Source organism: Rhinoderma darwinii, chromosome 13, assembly GCF_050947455.1.
Source record: "Rhinoderma darwinii isolate aRhiDar2 chromosome 13, aRhiDar2.hap1, whole genome shotgun sequence".
Taxonomy (NCBI): domain Eukaryota; kingdom Metazoa; phylum Chordata; class Amphibia; order Anura; family Rhinodermatidae; genus Rhinoderma; species Rhinoderma darwinii.
Window position 1 is genome coordinate 49284135 of NC_134699.1, and position 23045 is coordinate 49307179.

At 42.3% G+C, this 23045-nt stretch overlaps 1 protein-coding gene across 1 annotated transcript in view; it reads right to left on the bottom strand.

The window, feature by feature from the left end:
• Nucleotides 1–16934: 16934 nt before the first annotated feature.
• The window catches only part of ACSF2 (acyl-CoA synthetase family member 2), an 87169-nt gene continuing 81058 nt past the window's right edge, over nt 16935–23045 (bottom strand). Inside the window, exons 11-16 of the mRNA XM_075845064.1 lie at nt 21360–21467; nt 21130–21281; nt 19562–19703; nt 19368–19478; nt 17997–18065; nt 16935–17204 (exon numbers count right to left, since the gene is read on the bottom strand). Of these exons, the coding sequence (XP_075701179.1) occupies nt 17154–17204; nt 17997–18065; nt 19368–19478; nt 19562–19703; nt 21130–21281; nt 21360–21467 (633 nt within the window). The 3' untranslated portion in view covers nt 16935–17153. The remainder of the gene's footprint in view (nt 17205–17996; nt 18066–19367; nt 19479–19561; nt 19704–21129; nt 21282–21359; nt 21468–23045) is intronic.

Sequence of the window (23045 nt, forward strand, 5' to 3'; positions counted from 1 at the left end):
ATGCGGTATGAGGGCTTGTTTTTTGCGGGACGAGTTGTAGATTTTCACAGCACTCATTTATTGTACCATATAATGTAGTGGGAAACGAGAAAAAATATTTATGGGGGGGGGGGGATGGATAGGATAAAAAAAAACAGCGATTCCTCCATTTTTGGGTGGTCTTGTTTTTACGGCGTTCACCGTGTGGTAAAAACGGCATGTTCACTTTATTCCGCGAGTCTATACGATTACGGCGATACCAATTTTATATAGGTTTTTTTATGTTTTACTACTTTTACAAGGAAAAAAATGATTGTTAAAAATAAAATGTGTGTTTTGTTGCCACATTCTGAGAGGCAGAACTTTTTTATTTTTCTGACGATTGAGCGGAATGAGGGCTTATTTTTTCCACGAGCTGCAGTTTCTATTGGCACCATTTTGGGGTACATGAGACTTTTTGATAATTTTTTATTTCATTTTTTGTGGGAGATGAAGTGACCAAAAAACAGCAATTCTGGAGTTTTTCATTTCTTACGGCGTTCACCGTGCGGACTAAATAATGATATATTGTAATAGTTCCGATTTTTACGGACGCGTCAATACCAGTTATGTTAATTTTTTACATTGCGATTGTGGGGAAAGGTTTGTTTTTTTTAACTTATTTTTTTTAATTTATTAAACATTTGCAACCGCAATTCCCCCGTAAATCCATGGGAGAATTGCGGCCCCATTCATTCCTATAGGCCCATGCACACAACCATGGATTCCACGGTCCGTGCATGGCCCAGGAGCCCGGACCGCAGAAAGAACGGACATGTCTTATTACGGCCGTGTTCTGTGGTCCAGGCTCATAGGAAATCATGCGGGTGACACTCCGCCCCCGGCCGACCCGAAAATCACGGCCGTGCACATGGCTACGGTCGTGTGCATGAGGCCTAACGGTTTTAATAAATAAAAAGACAGTGTTTCCGTCTGGAATTTTGAGGCGCCGTTTTTCGCGGCCTTTCAGCGGGAAAAAAAACACCTCCGCCTCCCATTGAAATCAATGGGAGGCATTTTTGGTGCGTTTTTTCTGACTTGGTTTATGCGTCAAAAAAACTCTGTGTGAACTGGCCCTTAGTATACCGCTCACAATCATTATTGAATATTACAATATTTCTAATATATAGAACAGTGAAAGCAGATCTGTCTCCATGGGTAAGCTCAGTCTAGTATGGGGACATGTCCACTCTCCTATTAGCCAAAACGAGATCGTGAGGTGATGACATTTGTCATGGCAACCCAGGGGCCTAATGAAGGGCCCCAGGACTGCCTTCACTCTGCCTCTGTTAAGCCCTGCCTGTGTGCCTAACAGAAGCCTGTAAAAATGACAATACACTGCAATACTTACTATTGCAGTGTATTGTACCAACAATCGCTGGTTCAAGTCCCCTAGGGGGGCTAATAAAATGTAAAGTAAAAATTGCTGTTTTTTGATCAACTTAGCGCTTACATTTTTTTTTAATAAAAAAGTGATCAAAAAGTTGTATGTACCAAAAAATGGTACTGATAAAAACTGCAGCTCGTCCCGCAAAAAAATAAACCCTCACATCGCTCAATCAATGAAAAAATAAAAAAGTTATGGCTCCCAGAATATGGCGACACAAAACTGTTTTTTTTTCTTTAAAAGTAGTAAAATATAAAGAAACCTATATAAATTTGGTATCACCGTAATCGTATTGAGCCACAGAATAAAGGTAAGTTCTCGTTTTTACCGCACGATGAAAGCTGTAAAAACAAAACCCAAAAAACAAATCGAGGAATCTCCGTTTTTTGCAATTTCATCCCGCAAATATCTTTTTTTTCCCTTTCCCAGTACATTACGTGGTACTTTAAATGCTACCAATAGTAACGACAACTCCACCCGCAAAAATAAGCCCTCACACCGCTCTATAGACGTAAAAATAAAAAAGTTATGGCTCTCGGAAGGCGGGGAGTGAAAATCCAAAAATGGCTCAGTCCTGAAAGGGTTAAAGCTCCAAAATTAAAAAGAAGGAAGTATCTATAATATAAATTCCTGTCCATGACATTCAATTTCTCAAGACATCTGCGTGTTTTATGGGGCATTCCCTGACGTTCTCAGGAAGAACTGTCTGTATATATTAGAGGAGCGAACAGCAAGAATTAGAAACAATAGTTGTGCAATGGAACCCAAAGAAACCGAAGGTCAGTAACAGGATATTTTATCTGAACAACTGAACTATACTATGTACTATGTACTATGTAATTGTATAGATTATGAAAGGTAATATATAACTATAGAGCAAATAAAAGGGCATATAAAAGGGCTAATACAGCCAATAGCCACTTTCCAACTTTAGCGGCATCCTCAGGACATGGATAAAGTTGAAAACTACTGCAGAGCTCAGGAGCCATCGGCTCTGTGCCCCATCACCTCATTTTGTCTGCAGCAAATCTCAGCCGGACTGAATAGACTCTGGAGTACGCCACCCAGAGGTGCCAATGGGAGAATGAGTATCATTCTGCTTTGCCACCTTAGCAGAGCAAAGCCTGGTACTCGCTGCACCCCCACTATTTTGGCAGAACAGACACCGAACGAGAACATTCCGTGCATGGAGTACATTGGATGTGTCGTGGTTCCTCCGCACATGGCTTATTGTCAGACTCCAAGCATTGAGATCTTGATGCTTAACATTCCCCCCCCCCCCCACTCCGCAGAGCAGCAGATTATTAAACCACTGTCCCTATAGATCTGCAGAACATTGCTCCGTCCCACCCTACCTTCTGACATACATAGTGATATATTTTGCAGATTAATACACCACTCATCTGCAGAGAATTGCCCCCATGGGTGATATTTTCAGTAACGTGTGGTATTGTCTGGATAGGTGTTAAATGTGTGCTTGGACTGGGATTGGGCATGGTTAGAGAGGGGGCATAACAAATAAATTTGCCACCTAATGTGTCCCCGTTTCCATTTATTAGAGCAACCTGATTGGAACAATTATTTTGTGGGCATTATGTGGGTATGCACTATTACTGATTGACTATTACTGAATGATATCTGCAGAAATGAGTCATGTCTGGAAAAACAATCCATGGCGGTCGCGGACAAAAGGAGATGAGGAAAGAGACCAACTCCGATCAGAAAATAAGTCACCTGTGAGTCACTGAATGTTGTTGTATGTTTTGCCTGTGACTGTGTCTCATCAGTACTGTGCTATCTTGTATGTTCTGTAACCTGAATTTAAATGTAAAAAATAATATCCACTCATGTTTTATGTTTTATAAGATCCCAGCAATGCCCTTGATAACGTACCCATCATTCCCCCTGGTCCAGTCACAACTCGATACAAAGTAAGGTTGCCTTCCCCTGGTCTAAAGTGACTCATTTAATGACGTTACCAGCTATGTTCTTTCTTTATTAAAGCGACCCCATCATTGAAAATGTATAGTCAACTAACTTGCTGCCCTGCCCCTGAATGATCCATGTTCTGGTCATGCGTTCCGGTTCCGCTTTTCAAGATGGCCACAGACTTGGTTATGGAGAGCTTCTTTGAAAGTCTGAGGCACGCCCCCACCCCCTCCACTGCGATAGACGAGCACTGATGACGTCGGTGCTGCTGGACACAGCGCTGACACGGGGCAAATCATCAGTGCTTGTCTATCAGAGGGCAGTGGAGGGCTGGGTGTGTCTCAGACTCCCGAAGAAAGTGTGAAGTCTGAGACGGCCATTTTAATAAGTGGAAAACAGGCGACTGGAACACATTTACGGAGGCAGGATCATTTAGATGCAGGGGGCAACAGGTTAGTTATCTATACATTCCAATGTAGTAATTTTTTGGGGGGATTGGAGGGTCGCTTTAGCTCCTTAATGACCAGGCCTGAAAAGGCCTCAATAACCCGCAACATTTTTTCGTTTTTGCCTTTCAGCAGGAATAACTTTCTTATTTTTTCACTGACGTGGCTATACAAGGCCTTGTTTTATGCTGGACTAATGGAATTCTCTTCCTGCGTAGTTTTTCCTGTATGCTAATACGTTATATACTGTGTCACTATGGCACAGGCTGCCGTTAGGGCAACACAGGGTGTCCCTAATAGCAGTCATACTGAACAGACAACCCCGAGGTATTTTCTAGGTCCCCAGGGCTGACTGCAGAAGGTTCCCCCAGTCTCCAATCGCATCAACGGGTAACGCGATTAAAGAGGGAAGTGCCCTTAGATCATGCCGCGGTCACAGACCAAAGGGTTAAACAGCTGGGGTCCGAGTTTCTTCCGATCCCAGCTGTATTTACTAGGCGTCTCTAAGTACAGGAGCTGTTAGTATCAACTCTTGCTTAGAGAATGAGCGCTCATAAGCCATTTCTACAGCAACGCCAAAAGACGTTGCTGTATATTCCGGACCTGCACTGCCCACCGTCAATAAAGACCGTGGGCCGTTGGGAAGGGGCTAAGAAGGGCCAAGGCAATGTTGTTTTTGACATACAATTTACTATTCTTTTGAAATTATTCTGGTTGTCTGGTTTATGGATCACTTTCGCGTTTCTAATTTTCAGAAGTGTGTGGATGTTCAAACTGATAGGACTTTGGTTCAGTGTGTGGAGTCAACTTCATGCATAGCCGTCATGGTTGGGATTGTTCCTATGTTTCATTTCCCAAGCCCATACTGTGGTTCTACTGAGAAATAAATAATCATTTTCATTTGCTTTACATTCTGTGTCTTATTGTTTCAAGCATTATAAGCAAACAACAAGATGAACATGCATACATATTATATTAGCCGGATATACAATAGTATATCACAACCGGGTATCCGTGTTCATGACCGGATTCATGAACATCTGAAAAAACACCATACCTAGAGCATGCTGTTTATAAAAAAACAAAACACAACTGACCCCCAAAACACCAGAAACCAAAACTCTGTGTCAGTAGGCTTACTCATATTTTACTATAGACTTGAAAGTAACCTCTGGCCTGATGCCAAGGCCCCAGTGGGTCACGATCTGCTCTATATTTACCCACCTCATCTTAAAGTTACTAGCACACCACAAATTTGAAAACCCGGTGATTTAATAGAATCGCATCTCAAGGTATCACTGTCTGTGAAGAACAGGATAACCCAGTTATACATGATCCTTCAAACATTTCACTCCTGTGAGACTATTCAAAATGGAAAGGGCGGCATCAACATCCTGTCCTAGGTGTTGGGAGCTTGGTGCAGACTTGGCAAATGATTTAGAGTTTTTCCCAAATTACTAGGTTCAGGTCTTCAGGGGGACAGGGGATTAGAAAAACTTGGCTGCTTTCTCTCAGAAACAACACTAATCCTGCCCATGGGTTTAGTCTGGCATTGTAACTCCGCTTCATTGAAGTGAATGGGTTTGACCTGCAATACTGCACACAACCTGCAGACCGGTGTGGTGATGTTTTAAAAAAAAAAAAAAACAGCCATGTTTTTTGAATTATGTACAATTTCTATAACTTCTTGTTCGCTCTACCAGTCTCATGCAATCTGGAGGTCTGTTTTCTCTGCCTACTGCAGGAGAAAAGTGGACACACCGTATAAGGATATTTCTAAGTGAAACGTATTTTCTGTCATGTAAATGCATAGCACTACGTTGGCATAGTCCCAATATATAATCCTAATACATCTTCCTTGAGTATGTGGAAAAATCAATCAGTCATATTTATACGGTTAGGTGCAGAATTATTTGGACAGTGACACAAGTTTTGGCATTTTAGGTATTTACCAAAACATATTGAATATACAGTTATATAATCAATATTGGCTTAAAGTGCAGACTCTCAGCTTTAATTTGAGGGTATTCACATCCTAATTTGAGGAAGGGTTTAGGAATTACAGCTCTTTAATATGTGGCTGCCTCTTTTTCAAGGGACCAAAGGTAATTGGACAATTATCTCAAAAGCTATTTAATGGGCTGCATGGGCTATTCCCTCGTTAATACATCATCAATTAAGCAGGTAAAAGGCCTATAGTTGATTCCAAGTGTGGCATTTGCATTTGGAATCTGTTGCTGTGAACCCACAACATGAGCTCAAAGGAGCTCTCAATGCAAATGAAACAGACCATCGTTAGGCTGAAGAAATCCATCAGAGAGATCGCACAAATGTTAAGAGTGGCCAAATCAACAGTTTGGTACATTCTTGGAAAAAAAAAAAGGCGCACTGATAATCTCGTGAACTCCATAAAGGCGTGGACGTCCACGGAAGACAACACTGGTGGATGATCGCAGAATCCTTTCCATGGTGAAGAAAAACCCCTTCACAACATCTACCAAAAAATGCAGATAAATTGCGTTGTGTGCATGAGGTCTTACTATGAATCTGCATTACGCGTTTGTTGTATCTATTTTGTTTATGACCAGTACCGACTTTACCCGAGTATACAGTGTATTCAAATAGTTTTCAGCCTCAGCACTCATCTACACCGCTCATTAACTTTACGTATTCTGCAAAGATGATGTAGTTCCACTTATATTAATATAATAATACCACTAACAGTTGTTGGTGGAATATCTAAGAGGGAAGAAATTTCACGAATTGCCTTGTTGCAACGCTGGCATCCAATTACAGGCCCACAATGGAATTCAGAGGTCTTCTTTCACAAATGTTTGTAAATGCAAACTGCATGACTAGGTGCAATGGGACTGAATGAAACACCTGAATTCAATCACTAAGAAGGGTGTCTAAATACTTTAGTCTAAATCAGCAGCGGTCCCCAACCTTTTTTGCACCAAGGACCAGTTTCATGCAAGAGAATTTTTCCAGGGGGGGGTTTGCGGTCAGGGGATTAGGGTCAGTTCGCACGTTGCGTAAATGCCGCAGATGTTCCACAACGGAATTAGTTGCGGAAAATCCACAGCATAATACAGTAGCAGCAAAGTGGATGAGATAGAAGAACAAATCTCATCCACACGCTGCGGAAATAGTGGGCAGAAGAACTGCTCAGAAATGGACATGCGGTGCAGTTTTATTCCGCAGCATATCAATTGTATTTGTGCAACCGCTGCTTATTTGTTGCGGGTTTTCCCCATTGCATTTAATGGGAGGTAAAAGTCACAACAAATAGCATTTGTTGCATTTATTGTGGCGGAATCGCAGCAATTCCGCTGCAAAAACGCAACTCAGGAAAAAAACAACAACTTACATTTACCCAGAAGTATTTTTTTCCTCCAGGCCGGCCTCCTGGGATGACCATGTGATCGCTGCAGCGGTGGTCACGAGATGAAACATCATCCTAGGAGGCTGGCCTGGATGACGTTAAGAGGGCCGGCCTCCTGGGATGACATTTCATCCCATATGACTGCCACTGCAGCCAATCACAGGTTGCAGTTTTCTGCAGCGGACATTCCGGGCGAAAAACTGCACCACAGTTTGGTGCGGTTTTTTTTTCCCGAAATACCCTGCGGCCACTGGGGCGGATACCAGATACCGCGGCCTGGTACCAAATGATCCACAGCCCTGTATTTGTCTGCGGCCTGGTGGTTCGGGATCACTGAGATAGTGTACCTACCATAGTGGCAGACCATGCCACGGTTATGGGGCCTGTGATGAGAGGAGGCTGTTACTGAACTCCATCTACATCTTCCCTTCTCACAATCATTGAATTAAATGATAAAATCATTATACAGTGAGCTCCACCTAACAATGATTTATACATCTCCAACTGAGTGTCAATAAATATCCTTAACGCAGAAACATCTGAAATATAGAGCCTAGCCACCAGGGTCTATCATATCAAGTGACTGGAAGCCATCTCTCACAAGCAGGACCAACAGGTCCTGGATCTCCCGTCACCATGGACCTTAAACTGCATATCTTCAAGAGGAGGTAAACAGATTAGATCCTGAAAAAGATGGAGGGAGTACAAGGAGATGCAGAATATCATGAAGCGCAGAATATCATGAAGCGCAGTCTACCACTGTGCTTTGTACATATCCCATTGCTGTCTCCAGCCAAACCGGATATGTTTGATAATGATGCGCAGGATGGTGAGATGAGGACACGAGAAATGTTCACAAGTAATCATCACATCTAGACCCAGTAGATGAATATAGAATTGCTGCCTTGTCTAATACTATAATAATGTCATTTAAAGACTCATTTCTTTCTCGGGAATTACTGTTCTTGGAAGACAAATAGATGTACTGAATTCTGTATGTTCCCTGTTGTAGTCTTTACAACTGAGCCATTTGTTATGTAGTTGCCAGAATGCAGGCGTGCCAGCAGCCGTGTTCCTGCCATAGAGGGAGATCATGCCACTGATATTGTGCCCATGGCAAGAGTGGGCACACCATTTAAGTGCTCTATCTGCTTTCCTTCACATCTTAATTGATTTACATGATGAAATTCTGTTAACTCGCATCTGCCACTAGGGGGAGCTCACTGCATTCAGATTTATACACCTCCCAATTTAAATACTGGGCGTTGTGAATAGAAGTGTATGACGCTGACGAATCAGCATCATACACTTCTCATCGTTCCCACCCAGCTTCTTTCACTAAAGACACACAGCGTGACGTCACCCACAGGTCCTTCAACCTTGGCGTCGGAAGAGAGAAGACACATCAGCTCCAGGCGTAAAGTTGAATTTGTAGCAGAATCACCATGTGCAGGTAAGCATAGTAAACTCCCTAGAGACGAGCATATTAACCTTTTGGACGCCCGGAGCCGATGTATCTTCTTTGTCCGACGACAAGGTTGAAGGACCTGTGGGTGACGTCACGCTGTGTGTCTTTAGTGAAAGAAGCTGGGTGGGAACGATGAGAAGTGTATGATGCTGATTTGTCAGCGTCATACACTTCTATTCACAACGCCCAGTTGGTAAAAAAACAATACACGCCCAGTTGGTAAAAACACAATACACGCTCAGTTGTCCATTGAAAAGCTCATTTGCATAAATATAAAATTGCTCATAACTTGGGCAAAAATTATCGTTTTTCAAAAGAAACAAAACTTTGCTGTTATCTACATTGCCGCGTCGATCACATTCATCAGGAGATAGGGATTTGATAATCTGGTGACAGAGCCTCTTTAAGTTCTACTTTCTGCCTTCAGCCTATTGCTTCTGCTTGATTTCAAATCCAAGCTACATTTTTATTCTATTAGCCAGTAAAAATCGATAACAATTTAATTATGTGCACCCTCTGAAGTCTGAATACATGGCGCGCACAGCACCTATCCCACATGATTACAACCCCCACCATGCCCCTTCACTCTCCTACAGCCCTAAGCATCATGCATCGCTGCATTTAACTCACTAAGGTTCGTTCACGTCTGCATTGGGACTCCGTTCATGGGTTCCGTCGTAGCATTCCGTCAGGGGAACCCATGAACGGAATCCAAACTGAGACAAATAGAAACCATAGTTTTCCATTTGCATCACCATTGATTTGAAAGGTGACGGGTCCAGCGCAAATGGTTCCTGTTTGTCACCGTTCTGTAAGGGTTCCGTTGTTTTAACGGAATGAATAGCGAAGCCTACGACGATGTGGATTCCGTCAAAACAATGGAACCCTTAGAAAACGGGGACAAACGCAAACAATTTGCACCGGATCCGTCACCATTGAAATCAATGGTGATGCAAATGGAAAACTATGGTTTCTATTTGTCTAAGTTTGGATTCAGTTCATGGGTTCCCCTGACGGAATGCTACGATGGAACCCATGAACGGAAACCCGACGCAGATGTGAACGAAGCCTTTGAGAGTGAGTGTGAATAATGGGGATTGTTATAATCATGTGTAATATTAGATTGTATGATCTTGTTATCTAATCCTCCCTGTTACTGCAATATCAGGACAATCACAGGCAAGGAGGAATACTATCTGAATGCAGCAGCGCAGAAAATAGGAATGAATTTGTTAATAAATGGGAAGACTCTGTAAATGAATCATTAAAGAGGCTCTGTCACCAGATTTTGCAACCCCTATCTGCTATTGCAGCAGATCGGCGCTGCAATGTAGATTACAGTAACGTTTTTATTTTTAAAAAACGAGCATTTTTGGCCAAGTTATGACCATTTTTGTAGTTATGCAAATGAGGCTTGCAAAAGTCCAAGTGGGTGTGTTTAAAAGTAAAAGTCCAACTGGGCGTGTATTATGTGCGTACATCGGGGCGTTTTTACTACTTTTACTAGCTGGGCGTTCTGATGAGAAGTATCATCCACTTCTCTTCAGAACGCCCAGCTTCTGGCAGTGCAGATCTGTGACGTCACTCACAGGTCCTGCATCGTGTCGGCCACATCGGCACCAGAGGCTACAGTTGATTCTGCTGCAGCATCAGCGTTTGCAGGTAAGTAGCTACATAGATTTACCTGCAAACGCCGATGCTGCTGCAGAATCATCTGTAGCCTCTGGTGCCGATGTGTCCTCGCTCGTCTGACACGATGCAGGACCTGTGAGTGACGTCACAGCGTGATCTCTGGAGAACACGGCTGTGTCTGCACTGCCAGAAGCTGGGCGTTCTGAAGAGAAGTGGATGATACTTCTCATCAGAGCGCCCAGCTAGTAAAAGTAGTAAAAACGCCCCGATGTACACACATAATACACGCCCAGTTGTACTTTTACTTTTCAACACGCCCAGTTGTACTTTTGCAAGCCTCATTTGCATAAATACAAAAATGGCCATAACTTGGCCAAAAATGCTTGTTTTTTAAAAATAAAAACGTTACTGTAATCTACATTGCAGCGCCGATCTGCTGCAATAGCAGATAGGGGCTGCAAAATCTGGTGACAGAGCCTCTTTAATATTGGAAACGCTCCATTAAAAAACACATTTGGTTCACGATCATAGAGTAACCGGCACAAAAAACATTCCAAGGTTTCACATGAAAGCAGAACGTTTATTAAAACTATACAAATATACAAATCATTATAAATGTTCTAAAAATACAGTTCTTACGGATTGGTGCCAGATGCACATGGTTGTTCCTTCTACTGTGGCCATCTCACTGGTATTTTACTTCCAGTCCAATAAAAATTTGACCTAACGCCAATAATAAGTCTATGGCAGGAAAAGGTATGTCTTTTTCCAGAGTGGGCAGTGAAGGAATTTTCCTCTGTCTTGTGCATTTTGGAAATAAAAGTGTTAAATCATTTGCAGATGTCCTAGTTGTGCTGCTAAGCTAGTGATCAATAAAACACTTCATCTAAAGTTTTGCTTTAACCATCACCAAATCACATTCTCACAGGAGTTTCTTTTTGAAAAACCCAAGACATCGGCATTGTGCAGATAAGCGATATCTTTCTGCCCAAAACAGAACCAGCTTGTGTGACTGAGGTAGTATTTGGTGGCCTGGCATTCACAGTATAAGGCACTAAGGCTTTCGTTCACATCTTCGGGACTCCGTTCATGGGTTCCGACGGACCTTTCCGTCAGGGGAGGCCATGAATCTTAACTGAAACAATCGGAAACCATAGGTTTCCGTTTGCATCATCATTGATTTCAATGGTGACGGATCCGGTGCAAATGGTTTCTGTTTGTCACCGTTGTGTAAGGATTTTATTGTTTTGACGGAATCTATAGCGTAGTTGACTGCGCTATTCATTGACTAACTGAACTGTCCCAGTAATAGGCTGTCTTTATCTAGGGCAGTATATTCAGCTGACAGATCCGCTTACAAAGACAACCCATTTGTAAAAAGAAGCTGACTCAACGATCTACTGATGGCCGCAGGTCTGGCTTCTCTAACCCCTTTCTATCAGCTGTCATTGCTGGGGAAAGCCGGGTATGGCCATACATTACTAACTATAATAGTAATACATGGCCGGGTCTGCCAGAGCGAGAGCTGCTTTTTGTGAGGGGCTCTCTTCTCTGACTCATTACTATAAGTGCCCTAATAGGGCATTTGGAAAGTGGTTGTCATTATGTCATAACCCCTTAAAGCAGCATCCTAAATTGACTGATGCATAAGGACCAGGTTTAGGAATACGAGAGAGTACAGAGTTAAAATCTAGACCTGGTAGTCATGGTAGATGACGGCTTAAAGGTAAATAGTGTAACATGAGGAATTTATCGGGATAATCATATTAATACAAATAAAATATTGCCCGACAAAGACATGTTTGGGTTTTATTGTCAATTTCTTTGTATATATTGAACTACCTTTATATTTTATTACCTAAAATGTGACATTTGGAACTGAAGATGATCAAACCAATTTAGGTATTTAAATATTTGAAAACATAAATTCAGAACACAGACGTCTATATTCTGCTGGCCGCTACTGACTGATGAGTACGCTAGACATATTGTGCTAATCTGTAAGAAGAAAGGTCTTAAAGTGGATTTTACACCTGCAACATCCTTCACCTTACCATTAGACTGAAGGGAGGAGGAGCGCTGGGACACCCAATTTATCGCAAGAATGTTTATTCTGTATCTCAGATTCTATAGAAAGGGCTGGAGAGAAATGGTGAGGAAGTGCGGCACGCAATGTTACCAAAGTCCTACGGGCCCAAAGCAAATTTTGGTCCTGTCCTCTTCCACATTCAGACTCAGAGACCCAAAAATTAAATTCAGACCCCAGACTCAGGCCCCATGCACATGACCATGCCCGTAATCACGGTCCGTGACTACGGCGGCGGACTGCCGTCCGCATTTGCGGGCTGCGCTACCATTATAAAGTATTGGAGCATGGTCCGTAAAATGAAAAAATAGTCCTATTTTTTTTACAGGAAGGTTTTTCCGGCAGACACCTTCCCATAAATATACAGGAAGGTGTCCGCCATAGAAATGAATGGGTCTGTAAAATTTTTCATTTATTAAAACCCCACACTCCGAGACCACAAAATGAATTCAGATCCCAGAGACAGGCTCCACGGTAATACCTAGTTCTGTTTCCTCCGGCTCCTCCTTGGTGGAGACTTTACATTCCGCTCAGTAGACGGCCATATCAGATGGTACTTCCTGACCACAAGAGGATGCAGCCAGGAGACTTAAGGGGTGGGTATAGACGGTGCTCGGCAGGTGACAGGGCTTGGGGAAACGTCATCTGCCTGCATCACACATTGAACCAATAAAGACTGCCATACATGAGAGTCCGGGAGGGCTCCACTTTTTGCAGGAGACTCCCAGGCCCCATCTGCAACTGTGATGGTTACACCCTTGGCTGCATGCTGTATTCTAGTGTATGGGAGATACAGAAACAACCAAGCAATCAGGACACAAAACAGTCATTCTCATAATCCCTGGAGTTCCCAGCACTTGGACCCCCACAATCTAACGTGTGTTGGAAAATCCCCTTTAGGCAATTAAAACTTATATGAGAAGAATTTACAGGTGACTGCATTACCGCTTCGGGTCTATTTACCAGTAAATGTGGCTGTTTGGAACTAAAAAAAGCTTAATAAATATTACTAACAAGTTCACATTCAACTATTAGAGGAAGCTGCAGAGATTTTGGATAACATTGACTATAGAGTCAGCAAATATAAAGTCCTCCATCTAACTTGAAAAGGGAAAACATGCCATTCAAAACTGCATGTAAAAAACAGTTGTATCTTAAAGCGTAGCTAAACTTTCGAAAACAAAAAATATTTAAACTGCTATTGTGTCCCTCTATGTGAATACATGACTCCTAGCAATTTTTTTCACTTCAAAGTACCTTTTTTGCAGCTTTTTTTCTTGTGAAACCGTCCACATCTATTTTCTCACACTTCCTGGTTCTGGCCGGTTGCTAGGGGCGTGTCTAGGGGCGTGTCTTACTGTGTGTGATGTTACGATCTCACACAGTAAAACAGACCGTACCTTTCATGGGCAGTGAACTCTGAGGTATAACTACAGTACTGTGAACGTGCACTGGGCTATGCACAGCAGCACACATTATATACAGAGATGTGAATATCTCTGCACACTCCAGAAGAAAGCAATCAAGAGTTTTTCACTTTCCCTGGCAAGTGCAGGGAAAATAAGACAGGACAGCAGGGTTCTTGGAGGGGAGGGGGGACGGACGGAGCAGTCCTAGTCTTATCTGATGCTAATTAGCAGCTCAGATTAGTGTCCTGAGACAGGGGGAGAATCACAGAGACCAGTGCACACAGTCTCTTCCATGAACTGTGTAGTATATAGAGGCAGAGAGACCTTCCTGACGTCACGATGGGGGCGTGCACATCTGACGTCAGGATGGGGCCACCAACCACCTGTACAGAATTCGTACACTGATACATTCACACAGTGTACGGATTTCTGCTAGCAACAGGAGACATACAAGAAATAAAATGTGGTAGAAAAGTGTCAGAGTGGCCATTTAAAACACATATAACACAAAAAAGAGCCCAAATTCATTAATAAAGTATATTACAAAATATATTTATATTACACATGCTGCTAGAAAAGAAAAAGTTGATCGAACGTTTAGTTACGCTTTAATCATGTTGTTTTTTTTTTCAAAGAAGCAGTTCTAGAATGAATTCTGTAGTGTGGAAAACTGAAACACCGCTGCTACTAGTACATGTGAGCAATGCCAGAAACAGATCAAGTAAGTGGCCACTTCTCCAGCGGCTGGACCAACAACAATCAGGGTAAGGCCACACGGTGTGTAGTTGACGCGCTTTTGTTGCATTTGAAAACCACATGCGGTCAACTGCGTGCGTTTTTTGTCTCTGTTAGGGAGGATTTACACGAGCATGTGCGTTTTGCGTGCGCAAAAAACGCCACGTATTGTGCACACAAAAGGCACTTAACAGCTCCGTGTGTCATCACCATATGATGCATGGCTGCGTGATTTTCGCGCAGTCGGCATCATTATGACACTCTGTTTGTATGTTTGTAAACAGAAAAGAACGTGGTGCTTTTCTGTTTGCAATCACACTTCTTACTGCTGTTGCGCGAATCACGTGTGTCCCACGGAAGTGCTTCCGTGTGGTGTGCGTTATTTTCACGCATCCATTGACTTCAATGGGTGTGTGATGCGCGTACAGTGCAGAAATATAGGACATATCGTGCGTATCCGCTGCGTGAAAATCACTGACAGTCTGCACGGCCCCATAGACCAGTATAGGTCCGTGCGATGCGTGTGAAAATCACGCGCGTTGCACGGACGTATTACACGCTCGTGTAAATCCTCCCTTATGCTGCAGTTCTGTTGCGTTTTTAAAGGAAATAATTAATGGTCATTGTTTTCACTGGTGTAGAATTTGTTAGGCGCTTCCTGTATATAGGTCATTACAATGCATTGCAGAACTGTTAGCAAAAATGCAAGCAGTTCAGCAACAACATTGGCAGCGCGGTCATTAACTGCATGCGGTCAGACATTATGAAACACATTGTAATATAATAGCAGCCGTCTGTCCATAGCCAAAATATCACCATTGACTTCTATTGAAAAAGAACTTGCTCCAGTTTAAAAAACGCAACATATACGCACCATGGCCGCACCGTGTGGCCGCACCCTCAGTCATTTATGGCATATCCTTGTGTGAAAACACATTTAAAGGAACACTCCTAGCAAAGCTAATTCACTGTGTTTTGTCTAATGCAGGGCAGTGCATGAACCAAAGAACGCCAAAGAGAGAAGACATGCGGCACCCCTTCAGGCTCTGCCTCACACAGTGCATCAGTATAGAGTGCTCCTTTAAATGAGGTATACTATTACCATCCAATATATTAATTAGATTAATGACTAATTTGTACATTGATGAATAGACTGATAGTTATTTGAAACCACACTACAAAATTAAAACCTATTCGTCTGGGTTTTCTGCTTTGGACAATTCCTACTTGCTAGAAGGGTCCCTTAACAATAAGGTGGCCACAAAAGTGTTCACCTGCTGGGACCCCCAGCACATTGTGTTATGCTCTTGTAACAGGTCCTCAAAAACAGGAGGTACCCTTTGTAACCGATTTCTCCTCTGGACAAGAGCTGAGGATTCTGAACAGGGACCCCCCCCCTCTATAAACTCAAAAGTCCCTTAGTTTGTTGGGCTTGGTTTTGTAATGCGAAACATTAAAATTTCCCCAAGAAAATATTTGATTAAAAATATATAAAAAAAAACTATTCAAGGATATTATCACTATACAGGCCTTGGGATGTAGCATCTGGGCCAATTTTATACCGATTTAATTTGACTGTACTGCCGCTTAGGCCACATGTATATCAGAGTAGCAGTGACCTTGTTGCCCAAAGCTTAAAGAGGCTCTGTCACCAGATTTTGCAACCCCTATCTGCTATTGCAGCAGATCGGCGCTGCAATGTAGATTACAGTAACGTTTTTATTTTTAAAAAACGAGCATTTTTGGCCAAGTTATGACCATTTTTGTAGTTATGCAAATGAGGCTTGCAAAAGTCCAAGTGGGTGTGTTTAAAAGTAAAAGTCCAAGTGGGCGTGTATTATGTGCGTACATCGGGGCGTTTTTAATACTTTCACTAGCTGGGCGCTCTGATGAGAAGTATCATCCACTTCTCTTCAGAACGCCCAGCTTCTGGCAGATCACGCTGTGACGTCACTCACAGGTCCTGCATCGTGTCAGACGAGCGAGGACACATCGGCACCTGAGGCTACAGTTGATTCTGCAGCAGCATCAGCGTTTGCAGGTAAGTAGCTACATTGACTTACCTGCTAACGCTGATGCTGCTGCAGAATCAACTGTAGCCTCTGGTGCCGATGTGTCCGACACGATGCAGGACCTGTGAGTGACGTCACAGATCTGCACTGCCAGAAGCTGGGCGTTCTGAAGAGAAGTGGATGATACTTCTCATCAGAACGGCCAGCTAGTAAAAGTATTAAAAACGCCCCGATGTACGCACATAATACACGCCCAGTTGGACTTTTACTTTTAAACACACCCACTTGGACTTTTGCAAGCCTCATTTGCATAACTACAAAAATGGTCATAACTTGGCCAAAAATGCTCGTTTTTTAAAAATAAAAACGTTACTGTAATCTACATTGCAGCGCCGATCTGCTGCAATAGCAGATAGGGGTTGCAAAATCTGGTGACAGAGCCTCTTTAAGGTGCATAAATGACCCTCACCTGAGGGATATGTAAAGGTTGGTAAACCCCTTCAAAGCTGAACACCTGATCTATCCCATATCCTAAAAGGTAAAGTATAGCATGACATGCGTGGGGGTCACAGGAAGTCTCTATAGTGAGGGGAGTGAAAGACATTGGGGAGAAGTGTTTCTCTTCATTTCAGTGTTTTTTCTCTCCTCATAATTTCAGCTGTTTCTCCATTATTTCTTTCAGTTTAAACTTCTGAATCTGAAATTAAGAGCAGAAAGAACAAAAATATGACCAGAGATATAAAAAGGCAATTAAAGGAACACTGGTAAAAACTGACGGACTGTGTTATGCCTAGCGCAGGACCTGAGTGGGCATTGCATGACACAGGTATTCTCTCTGGTGAACGTTGGCCCTGGACAAGGCGTAACACAGTGCCTCAGTTTTTTCTGGCGTGCTCCTTGAGGAAGGATTCACACAGCCAAAGCCAGGAGTAGTCACAAAAATAAGGCACCGTATTAGGCATCATGCACATGACCATTTCCATTTTGCGGACCGCAAATCATAGATATTAGACGTTTCCATTTGCTGTCCCTTTTTCTTTGATAACCCATACACTAGAATGGGTGAGACGGACAAGAAGAGGACATGTTTTTATAATTTAGCGAAACAGACACATGGATCCGCAAAAAAATTAAACAACGGATTTGTGCTTGGCCTCATAAAAATAAATTGTTCAGTATGCTATCCGCAAAAAAGACAGATTGGACACTGAATAAAAAAACGGTCACATGCATGAGCCCTTATGGAAAAATGTAACTACGAAAGTAGCAGCATAACTCCTGTCCATGGGCTATGTCTGGTATTGCAGCTTATCCCATTTCAAGTTAATAGAGATGGGCTGCAATACCAGTTACAGCCTTTGGACAGGTATGGCATTGTTTCTGGGGGGGGGAGGCCTTTTTATTATTTTTTATTCCCGGATACACCCTTAAGTGAACTACATCTGTGTATGTCTTCAAAAAAAATACATGATGTGCTTTACCCACGTACCTTTCCAGAAACTGTAAGAGGATAATCATTTACAAAGACAATGTAACGAGGAATCTTGAAATGAGAGATCTGTTGAGTAGAAAAGAAGAAAGGAAATGGATGAAATTTAGTTTACTGGATTGAACAGAAGACAGAATAGTAAATAAAACATACACGCAGTGCGAAATACACTGCCCATTGTGTCGATACAATAATAACAAGGAGTGCTCTGTCATATATAGAAGTTGCATGAAAGATCAAATAAAAGGTATTAATACGAACAGAAGTTCTTCACATCTGAGGTGCACCCATACGGGACGCGTTATCACGCATCCCCCATAGACTAGAGTCTATGGTGAGATGCGTGAGGCGCAAAAAAAAAAAATAGGACATGTCTTATTTTTTCACAGATCCTTCACACGCCCTGTTGAAACAACGGTCATGTGAACGGCCCCAGTGAAATACGTGAGTCCGTGTGATGGCCGTTGTTTTAACGGCCGTAACACCGACTACATATACGCTCGTTTGAATGAGCCCTTACATTGAGTGGGAGAGTATTAATAAGTGGAGACCATGCCTCGAAGAAACGCTCTGTAAATTTTTCTTTGTTGGTGAGAGCATTTAGCCAATCCATCTTGAACAAAAATTAGAATTTCGCCTGAATGAAAGATAATGGTGGCAATACTGGGTTCAACCAATGCTGCAATATACTCTTTCACAGCTGCCACCCAAAAGCATAAAAAGTGTCGCGTCTGTTTAGACATTATGTCACCCTCAGACATCCATATGTTAAATAAGGCCCATTCTGGGTTAAGAAGAAGAGACAAGCTAAAAGTAGTGTGTAGGTAGTCTCGTACCTCCCCCAACAATTCTCTAATTTTTGGGCAGTCCCATAGATTATGGAATATGTTTGCATTAGGGAAACCACATTTAGCACAAGTGTATATAGAACCTAGAGACATCTTAGATTGAATGTAGGGGCTAATATCTGCTCTATGGAATATCATTTAGGCGAAATCTTGATCACTAGTAACTGGGAGGGCCTTTTGTAATTTCAATATGGCATTTAAAACATCTTCTACGTCAAGATTAGGAAGGTCCGTAGGCCACTTGGCAGGACCCGTGGTGAGCTTGTCCCACTTTCTGGTAGGTCTAACAAACCTATAAATGGAACTGATAGAACTAAGCATAGCCCTTGCTTTTTTTAATACAAGAATCACAATGATCATCTGGACGTCTGTCTGAGGTGGGATCGGCCCCACAGGTACCATTGTAAATGTAATTCCGTTAGATATTAAGCTGTACCTGTCTTTGCTGATTTCTATTTCCATACACAAGAATATAAAACGCTTTTCGCCTGTGATGACCTGCTTAGTTGATATCACTGCTTACCTTTCCTTTGCAGTATTCTTTGATCTCCTCTGCTGAAGAGTTTTCATTTTGATGGATTCTGATCGCGGCACATATCTCCTCCCCCATCCGTTCATCTTTTAATCCAACAACCTACAACAACACAATAGTTGAAATATGACTGTGTAAAATAACCAGTGCAAATGATCTTTACCCGTCCGTTTTCCACGATTTACCTGGGCTTCCAAGACTTTAGGATGAGTGTGCAAGAAATGCTCTATTTCAGCTGGGTATATATTTTCACCCCCTCGGATAATCATATCTTTACAGCGGCCAACAATCTGACAGTATCCATATTCGTCCATTGTAGCTACATCTCTGGTAGAGTGAACAGAATGTGATTTTACACCACCAATCGTTACATTACATGAATGTTCAGTCATTTCAAACAGAACCGGTCGTAGTTCTGACAGATTCAAGGAGAAGTCAGCAGAAATGTGTTTCCAGTTGTAAATTAAAAAAACAAATAATGTTACTCAAGATCTTAACAATTCGGCCTTCCGTTCATGGGTCCCGTTAGACCTTTCCGTCGGAGGAATCTATAAATGGAAGGCCAAACGCTGATGTGAACACAGCCTAAGGCCTCATGCACACTTCCACCACCGTTTTATCGGCCGTTTTTGATGGATCCGTGTGTCCGTTTTTGTTTCCGTGTGCACTCCGTTTCCGTTCTTCCGTTTTACACGGACGTTGTTCTTCCGTTTGGCTTCCGTTTTTCCGTTTAAAAAAACGGAAGGTAAACTTCATTTGAACTTGTCACAAGTCCCAGGAAACACCCATAGAAAGGTTACAAGAAGTTTTTGGTGCTGTTTTCTGCAGCTTTCAGAGCATAGAGGACAGTTGGAGATGACTCTGCTTGGCTTGCTTTGGTGTTTTGGGATTTTTGAAGTGAAATGTGTACACTTACTTACTTACTTTGTGACGCTGGGCACTAGTTCCCTGCTGCCATCTGTGCGTCAAAAGCTCCTTGGCAAGTTCCTCCCACACGGCGTCCTTTTTATAGCGGTCGTGGTAGCATTCTGCCCGCGTATCCCACAGTTCTGGGTGATCATTAACCAATGCTATGAGTCTCTCCACATCCATCTTCAGGAATGAATGTGTACTGTAGTCTGTGAACTTTGGCTCACCCAGCCATTGCTATGTTAACGGACCCATCAAAAACGGACGGCACACGGAAGCCTTCCGTGTGCCATCCGTTTTTTTGGCTGACCAATTGACTTCTATGGGCCACACGGTCACTGAATCACTGACCAAAATAGGGCATGCTCTACTTATGAAGGAACGGAACAACGGATCCGTCTAAATAACTGAAGTGTGCATGGGCCCATTGAAATGATTGGGTTCAGGGTGCTATCAGTGACAAAAACGGATAGCACCCTGAAGGAAAAGACTGAAGTGTGCATGAAGCCTTAGTAATACTCGTAATATTTTTACCCGACAGAGGCCAAAACAGTGTCATTTCCATCAGATTGGTAAACATTGCTACACCTTGCAATATTCCAAAACAAAGGCATCCCGCAAAAAAAAAAAAACGTATATAGCACGGCATACAGCTTTTAAAACATGGGAGCCCCTGGGCGTCAGATTCCATTAGAATGAAATCCGTAGGAGGTATACGTTGGGAAATAATTCCAACGTATTTACCTCCGACATACTTTGCAAACGCAGTGTGGATAGACCCTAAACTGTAAAATTATATTAAAAGGTCCTCTAATTTAATAGTAATACGGCTGTCATCACTCACCCAGTTTTGTACCATTTATCTGGGGTAATTGTCTCTCTGGTCTTTTGTTCATCTTCCCAGTAGTTCAACATCACACAGTAACTTCGAATCTGCAACTCACCGGGGGTATTCAATGGGACTATCATGCCTGTGTTGGTGTCTACTATTTTTGCCTTAAAGGAAGAATAATTGTTAGTATAGGGAAGCATCAGACATGGATGGCATGTTTAAGCGTGTGGACACAGCCTCACCTCAGTATGGGGCATAACATGGCCTACAGTGTTACATCTTCGAAAAAGCTCGTCATAGAGAAAGCCTGCAAAAGTCACTGGGCTGTTTTCTGTTGTGCCATATCCAACCTGTAATAAATAATAATAATAATAACAACACAAGGACATTATTGTGTAGACATGATCATGAAACTAAAGAAAGAGAACAGTTTTGAGACCAAAACAGTTCTGACTTGCAAGGGTTAACAGTCTGTCCCGGGACTGTATTTGTGCATATTTCATGGGTTGCTCTCTTACTCTCCAAATACCTATTCCTGGATGCTTTCCAGATGCCCCTCCTTTGTCTCATAAGCAAGAGACATGTGGCAGCTTCACGAGAGGTCTAATGGATTTTCCAAAACACCTTTAAGCTGCCAGACTGTAAGATGAGCAGGATTTATGTAATATGATTTGGGTCAAACTAGAGACAGAAGAGGCAGTTGGGTATTAAAACATGTAGTAACTTCCCAAAAAGTAGAGGAAATTGACCCCAGCTCGTTTCTAAAAATATATCTTCTTTATTAAATCCAGATAAATAACGATATGATACCGTATCATTCTAAGAGAAATAGAACTTGGCTGACGCGTTTTGGGCCGACATGGTTCTTTATCTCTTAGATTGATGCGGCATCTAGTTCTTTTTTATCTGAATTTAGTAAAGAAGATATATATTTAGAAACGAGCTGGTGCCGGTCTCCTCTACCTATCGAGATACTACTGTGGGAGACACGAGCGCGCTATCAAGTTGAGCCAACCAAATCTTCATGCCTATTAAAGGCTATGCACAGCTTTGAAAAAGTTTTTGTTTTTTGTTTTAATAAAAATGTGTATCAGTGGGACTGACGGGTTCAGTGACAAGCGGGTCCTGCGTGTCTCTGATATGCCGGATCGAGCGGTTACCGATCACATCTAAGTTCCTAATTTAGATCTGATTAATAACAGGTGGATCCTGCATGTCAGGGACACACAGGACCTGCATTCACTGAACCCGTCAGTCTCGCTGACTAGACGGATACAGGTTTCAGCACTAGATACAGCTGCTCTGTATAGAGGATACAAAGCAGCAGCATCGCAAAAAGTTAATATAATTTTTAATAAAAAATAAATTACAAAGTTGCACCAATCACACTGATAGACATTTTTATTAAAAACAAACAAACGTTTTCAAAGGTGTACATAGCCTTTGAAGCACGTAGACCGACAGAAACATTGCTCGGATCATGAAGTCACAGCAGGTATAAGTTCTGAACTATATGCAATTTATTCTCACTAAAATGATAAGTCAACATAAAAAAAGAGAATCACTGAGCCAGTCATCTAAACACTGAGAACCAGACAGTCAGCCCACAAACTGCCTTTAATAGAGAATATAAATACTCCTCTTGCCAAGAAAGTGTCTCCTGCTGGCTGAGCATTGGCAATGTCCAGGTCCTACAAAAACATCATGAGGAGTTCTTGCCAGGGTACTCGCAATGCATCAGGTCCTTCTGTCAGTCTACTGTGCTGAGTTCCATCACCATGAAAACAAGTATCTTTCAAATAAAGATGTATTTATAAAAAGTTTGCTTTCTGTCTGAATTCATTAAAGGGATTTCGGGGCAGGACAACCTCTGTCAAGATGCTCTATTAAGGCATATGAATGTCATAGAGGGGTCCCACAATCAGGAG